The 7,342-nt window shown below is 42.4% G+C and overlaps 2 protein-coding genes across 5 annotated transcripts in view; both read left to right on the top strand.

Annotated features, from left to right (window-relative positions):
• The window catches only part of efna3a (ephrin-A3a), a 400,882-nt gene that overhangs the window by 248,153 nt on the left and 145,387 nt on the right, over positions 1-7,342 (top strand). The gene's annotated exons all lie outside the window — the stretch shown is intronic.
• On the top strand, positions 17-7,329 carry psmd4a (proteasome 26S subunit ubiquitin receptor, non-ATPase 4a). Of its 2 annotated transcripts, none has more exons than XM_026157357.1 (10): positions 17-451; positions 1,027-1,167; positions 3,422-3,536; positions 3,644-3,730; positions 3,864-3,932; positions 4,090-4,305; positions 5,080-5,188; positions 5,283-5,414; positions 5,609-5,661; positions 6,737-7,329. In XM_026157357.1, exons 1-10 carry the CDS (start codon positions 426-428, stop codon positions 6,905-6,907), a joined length of 1,119 nt encoding a protein of 372 aa, XP_026013142.1. In that variant the 5' UTR covers positions 17-425; the 3' UTR covers positions 6,908-7,329. The 2 variants fall into 2 exon arrangements, with proteins under 2 accessions (XP_026013142.1, XP_026013143.1); XM_026157358.1 differs by lacking the exon at positions 17-451 and adding an exon at positions 471-521.

The raw sequence follows: 7,342 nt of genomic DNA, 5'->3' as shown, positions 1-7,342 counted from the left end.
GGAAAGAGGAAGACCTCAGAAGAGATTCATAAATGTAGTGAATGAGGACATGCAGAAGACTGGTGTGACAGATGCAAGGAATAGATGATGGCGACCCCTAAAGGCACCAGCCGAAAAGAAAAGATGATTCGGGGGTGATAAATGAGTTAATCTATAGGTTATTACTGAAGACAAAGCCTATAAATGGTTTGACGAAGAAAATGTTTCGGGGGTAAACCTGTATGAACTAGTTTAATTCTTATTAAACCAGTTCCCCCTCCCCAAAGAACTTCTAAATAGTAAAGACCAGCTCTAATTATACTCTCTAGCTCTCTACAACCTGAAGGAGACAAGACTTGCCCAATCATATTTCGCTTTGTTCAACCGTCGTCCAATAATCTGTGAGCTTGTTGGATTACGACAGAAAGCAACAAGAAGTTTCCAAAATGGTGCTTGAAAGTACTATGGTCTGGTAAGAACTCTACAAATGTATTTTTGTGTGTGTTTATAAACCCGTTAGCGGTTCATATGGAGGTGTACCAGTAAGTTACTTTATAAGGGGGCTCACCGAGCTGCATATGGGGTAAATGTCGCTGCCAGCCAGGCTGATAATGCACAGTTGATTGTGGGCCGGCTAACGCAATATCGACCGGCTGAGTCATTGTAGCTAAAGTTCGCCTTGATTTGAGGTCTTATTAAAGTCTTTATTTACCTGCAAGCCACGAGACTTAATTTCCAGAATGTCGCTGGTTACAGTTTGGTGTTTTCTGCCTAAATTATTAACTGACACCAGCGGTTACTTGATTGTTTTCCAGCGGCATATGTAGAGTCACCTCTCGCTAACGTTAGCAAGCCGTGCTAGCTGTGACTGTTTTTACCCTGTTACGCTTTATAGCGGCTAAACTTTTGTTTATTGCTTCTCCCGGTGAATATATTATACTACCCATTCGGCCAATGTAGGTTATGGCTGATAATGAATTACGTGAACGCTTACTAACTCTTAAGCTTTGTGATGGAGTACACATTAAAGTGCTGTTTCCTCTTCAGTGTGGACAACAGCGAGTACATGAGAAATGGAGACTTCCTGCCAACGAGGCTACAGGCTCAGCAGGATGCTGTCAACATTGTCTGCCACTCCAAAACACGCAGCAATCCAGAAAACAACGTGGGCCTCATCACTATGGCAAAGTAAGCCGTTCTCTCTTCATTAAACAATTATGTGGCTAAAGTCATAACACTTCATTAAATCGTACATGGTTACTGATGATGGCTGTCTTCAGAGGATGCAGTGCAATGACTTCCTTCTAAATAAAGAAGTGCATTTGTTGTCTTTGTGTAGAGGCTGTGACAGCTAAGGCCTGTACAAAACAAGTTGAACATACCCAGGGTAGATTTCCGTTATCTGGATTCACTTATCCTAACAGTCAGGATAAGAGGTCACACGAAGAGTGTTATTCTCTCCATAAGTTAACGCAAGAGTGGTTTTTGGCAGCGTCTGACCAATCACAGTTATTGATAAGTGTACTGGCAACAGACTGGCTGATTTAGACTTTAGATGCTATTAAAAAAAAAACTTAAGGCCCTTACACAATCTGTGTAAAGAAGTCCAACGATCTTCCAGGAATGCTGATGCTATTTTCTGGAGTAGTGGTGATGATTTATACTTGTTGTTCTTTAATCTTGAACCCGACCTACTCCGGAGCAGGTTAGATTTGCAGAAGATTTGCTATTGACACACTTTAACAACGAGAAGTCTGGGCTCGGGAGAACCCGAGTGCCCTGGAGGGACTTTCCCTGCCGGATACACGATGGACGGGTGGCAGAGGATCGTGTGCCTGGCGGGACTGTCGATCGAGGACGCTGAAGATATCTACATATTCGGAACCATGATAACAGGGTTCTTGCTGATCGGAGCTGGCTTGGCCCTGGCTTATCGGAGAATTAAGAGAGCGGAACCGGCTGTTCAAACCCCCACAAGGCTGCCCGCTGGGATTGGAACAACAGATGCGACTTCTCAGAAAGGGCTCACTGAAGGCAGCATGGTTAAGAGCTTGGAGGCACTTACGACTGCAGTGAATGCTCAGAATAACACCTTTGAGCGTATGTATGTTGGATTACATCAGGAAAGAATCAACTCAGAACAACATCTCTGGGCGGAGCTGGATTACACCTCGGATCAGTTGGCTGCGGTCGTGAGGTCTCAGAATCTGCTAGGTGAGCAAAAAGAGTGACAAGACCACAAAATCGACGGCTAATAACATCACGGAGAAGCTCGCAGCTATTAACGGGAGACTGAGAGACCAGTGTCGGAGTGTTAAAAAACAGCTTGAAATTCTCCATCATAACCCGGCTACCCCTTTGGCGCCAGCTCAAGGCTGGAGCCGAACAACAACTCCCTGATAACGACTGTGTTGAGTCTGTTCCTTCCCATTCCCTACAAGGCCACCTGGGTTGGCTGGAAGACTGTTTACTTAGCCTGGCAGGGCGAAGGACACTGTCTCAGCTGAACTATGGACACGCACACACATACATATACTGATACTGATAAGCACTCACCAACGCATCACCCTCCCTACCCCGGATCCAACGCCACCTCCAACGCTTACCTCCCCCATGATGTGGACATTGGGTCAGCTGGAGGCGCAGTAGAAAGATTGCAGCGGTCCCAGATCAGATGTACACACTGGAACTCTTTCCCATGTTGCTGTCTGTGTTTATTGTGTTATGGTGTGTTGATATCTGTGCATTTCAATGTTTTTTTTTTTCCTCGCTACCTGGCCTGACCTGTCTCCCCAATGTGATGTTTGTATTGTATGTACGGTCGGCAAGGTCTGTCATCTCGGTTGTGGGCAAAAGACCTGCAACTGACAAATAAAGGCTATCTCATCTCATAAGTTACCCAGTAAGTAAGTGGTCCATCTTTGTAGTACTGAAAACCCCGATGTTACCTGGATAACACAAAATCCTACTTCATAGCTCAGACCTCTGGCCTGTTGCTGCTGGGTCTGAGGTTTAATACTGTTTGCTGGTTAACCATAAGCATTTTTACAAAAGATAAGCAGGTGTTACATGAGCTGTGCTAGCTCTTTTCCAACCCGTGGTTAATGTAAACAGACATTTGCACAACATCAAAACGATCAAACCATATGGTTTCTAAATGAGGAGCACTTCCTTTAACCACCAGTCTGACCTGCTATTTATGAAAGCTGCTCTTTAGTACACCACACTGCTTTGACAGAGCTAATTCTAATTAATATTTAGTATTTTAATATTAATATTAACCAATTGTTAATTTGTTAAATGTGTACTTTACTGGGATTATTTGGAATTGGCACAAACTCATTTGACAGTGTTGTGTATTAAATTGTGTGTCAGATTTAATTACCTGTTAAGGTAACAACTGAAGGTGTTGACTCCTGGGTTTTTGTATGTTTTCTTGCAGTAACTGTGAAGTCCTGACCACACTGACTCCGGATACTGGCCGTATCCTGTCCAAACTCCACGCTGTCCAGCCCAGAGGAAAGATTTGCTTCTGCACAGGCATCCGAGTCGCTCATGTGTGTAACCTGTAAACTGCAGTAACTGGTTAAAAACAAAACAAACAAAAAAAAACAAACAGTTTATGGCAGTTTATGATCCATAATTTTATCCTTTCCCTCTTTAGCTGGCCCTAAAGCACAGACAAGGAAAAAACCACAAGATGAGGATCATTGCCTTTGTTGGGAGTCCTGTGGAGGATAATGAAAAAGATGTGAGGACCTTTTGTTAAATGTTCTTTAACTACACATTATATGCAAAAGGTGTAATGTCTCCTGCTGTCTGCGCACTCATGTGTTTGTGCATATTTCTCCGCCTGCTGTTGTCCTAATCTACCGATTCTTCAGCTTGTGAAGATGGCAAAGCGCTTGAAAAAGGAGAAAGTGAATGTGGATATTATTAACTTTGGAGAGGAGGTGAGACATTGTTGGATAATCTTCCATATCAGAGCTATAAAACGAGATGCATTAAAGCCTACCAACATTTTTCTTTTTTTTTTTTGTATTGTTTTGTTTTCATTTCCATATCTGGTGCTTCTATATCTAAACAAACTGTCTCCAACTATTTGTTCAGGAGGCGAACACAGAGAAGCTGACTGCTTTTATAAATACTCTAAATGGGAAGGAGGGGACGGGCTCCCACCTGGTCACAGTCCCTCCAGGACCCAGTCTGGCTGATGCTCTGCTGTCCTCTCCCATCCTGGCCGGGGAAGGAGGCTCTATGATGGGTCTCGGTGCAAGCGACTTTGAGTTTGGGGTGGATCCCAGTGCTGATCCAGAGCTAGCCTTGGTAAGCAATATAGGGAGGTGGGTTGAGAAGCTGATAATGTGGTATATTATGTGCCAAAATAGTTGCATGGAAAAGGAGAAAATTAAAAATCCTTTCAGATACTCAACTCAAAGCCTGCCTATGCTGACAGAGCTACTGCTGCTTGTGAGCAACACTGGGGAGTTTATTTCCCACTACCACTGTAAATACAAAGACCATAACACACACCAGCAGGAGAACCTTATTCATATTTGATAATAATTTGGTCTTCCATAACTAGAGAACAGATGTGGCTATTGGCACAACTGATGGACGTGTAGAGAATGGGTGTGACGCTCCAAAGCAGTCTTTAAAATGGCAGTAAAGGAATGTGTGACTTTTAATATCAATGACATCATCTTTATAAAAGCTGATAATCATGAGGCCAAAAATGTAAAGGACAGCTCTTCTACACTAGTTCATTTGTTTATTTAGGAAATAAATTATTAATGGTGTTATTTTCGATGCTGCCTCTTTTGGAAACTTGCGTGTCTAAGGTTAATAAAAGCAGGTTGTTTTAAACTATTTCCTGCATAACAACTTGACGACTATCTCCACAGTTTCCTTTCTTATATCTATATCTTGCCCTTGTGCCAGATACATGAAACAGAGTACTCATTCTTTTACATGACTTCAGTCATATTTCAAGTACTCTGTGGCTTTGCCACAAATTTTAAAAAGTGACTTTCTTGTTCCTGTCCTGTGGACTGAGTCCATCCTGTGCCTTTTTATCTCACCGTGCTGCCCCTGCTTTAGGCCCTGCGTGTATCAATGGAGGAGCAGCGACAGAGGCAGGAGGAAGAGGCCCGCAGAGCTGCTGCCGCTTCTGCGGCCGAGGCAGGCGTGCCCACACCCAGTGCAGATGGTGACTGCAGAATTCACAGATCGTTATTTTCACCTTTGAGATAAAAATTATTACAGTACATTAGAATTTAACCAAGTGTTCTTTTTAAACGCAGAATCAGAGGAGGCTTTACTGAAGATGTCAGTATCTCAGCCTGAGAGTGGTGCAGCAGTGCTTCCTGACTTCAGCAGCATGACCGAGGAGGAGCAGATAGCCTACGCCATGCAGATGTCTCTTGCTGGAGGAGGTAACTTCCACTTATGATCAGTGTATTTGTTTTAACTCGTATGAATGTGAGAGTGAATGAATAGTGGTATTGTAAAGCGCTTTGAGGGGTTCCGAAAAGCGTTATATAAATGCAATCCATTATTATTATTATTATTATTATTATTATTATTATTATTGAACATAAAGCATAACTATCCTCTTATTTGTGAACAGAGTATGGTGAAATGGACACAGGAGCCCCCATGGACACAGCTGAATCAGCCAAGGTGAGTCATCGTAATGATTTAAATTGAGCAACTGTTATTTTTGAGTGTTGGATGTGAAATCATCATGCTTTGTGGACTTTTCATAAAGTAATAAAGGAAGGAAATATTTCGAGTTATTCCAGCACACATAATGTGAACCGACGTAACAGCTGGAGCCCTTTCAAAGACTTGATACGAATAAAACGTATTAAATTAATAACCTGAAGGAGGAATGATTTCATAAGAAAGTAGCTTGTTTCTGAATAGTCGGGGTTCAATCTAGCAGATATTAAATATAAGGAGGCACTTGCCTTTCAGTAATAAATATCCATCTATCAAGTTTAACAATAGTGAGATGGACCTGAATGTACTCAGCATCTTTAAGCATCAAATTGTATTTCCTGTGTCTTTTTGAATAGTTTGCTATTTTAAATGGTGTTCATTTGTATGAGCATGGTGTCATCGTGGCAAACTGTTCTTCAGATGATAAGACAACATGCAGACTAGATGAGCTGGCAAAGTTCTAGGTGATAAAATGGTGCTAAAACCATACATACAGTGGTCACCGATGAGCCACAACATTAAAACCACATCCTGACAGTGTGTGAAGTGAAATGCCTGTGCTTCTATCAGTTTCTGTAGATCTGTGACTGCACAAAAAGCTTCAAATAACCAGCAGCAGGCAGCCTGGTGGTGATGACGCTATGAAATAGATAGTGAAACAGTGGCCCACAGACTAGCTGTCATACATATCATTGACACTGCCCCCTGGTGAGAGTGCACAGCTACAACATGTAGATAACTGTCTGCAAAGCTCTGCTAAGGACCAACGCCCAATCATTCTCATCCCACCAAAACAACACAGGACCCCTGTAGATATTCTGTGGGGCTGGTAATTAATCCTTTCGGGTCCTTTTTGGTCCTGTGACATCATTCAGGGGTTTAAGTGGAATGTGTAAAAGTAGCATCTGAATATATGTCAGGACCTGTGGTTTCCCTGCAAAACATCACATTCAGTGCATTTTTAATTTTAGTGGCAGAATCAAACTTCCATATAGCAGCTGTGTATAATATATGCTGTATCTTAACTGAACAGGAGGAAGATGACTATGACGTGATGCAAGACCCAGAGTTCCTTCAGAGCGTCTTGGAGAACCTGCCGGGTGTCGACCCCAACAACGAGGCCATCCGCAACGCCATGGGTTCCCTGGCCTCCCAGACGGGAAACAAGCCAGATGGCAAAAAGGATGAAGAGAAGAAGAAATGAGGAATGAAATAGAGAAACATGAACAATTGCAGACTAATGCAGGATTTCCTACATGTATGACAAGAATGCTGATGCATCGCCCTGCATGACAGCACTCAGACATTTATTACTATCCTTCTCTGTCGAGACACTCAGAGGCACCAATATAGAAGAAAATACTGCAGTACTGAATAACTATGTAGTGTTTAATATGCCCACAAAGAAACTGATGCTATTAAAATATAATAATGGTCCATTCTCAAATTGCCTTGTGCACCCTTCACTCTACATTTCTCTACATGGTTATAACAATTAATGATAATTCTCGCCACAGATTTTTTTTCTTCTTTTTTTTGTGGTGGCAGGCTTTGAAACCAAACAGTTAGCCACACTCCTGTCATGTCTTTGTGGGTTTCTTTTGCAATAAAAACTGTCTAAACATGTGTTTGTGGTGTG

Source organism: Astatotilapia calliptera, chromosome 22, assembly GCF_900246225.1.
Source record: "Astatotilapia calliptera chromosome 22, fAstCal1.2, whole genome shotgun sequence".
Lineage (NCBI taxonomy): Eukaryota > Metazoa > Chordata > Actinopteri > Cichliformes > Cichlidae > Astatotilapia > Astatotilapia calliptera.
Note: the sequence above shows the minus strand (reverse complement) of the source record. Positions and strands in the feature narration are given on the sequence as shown.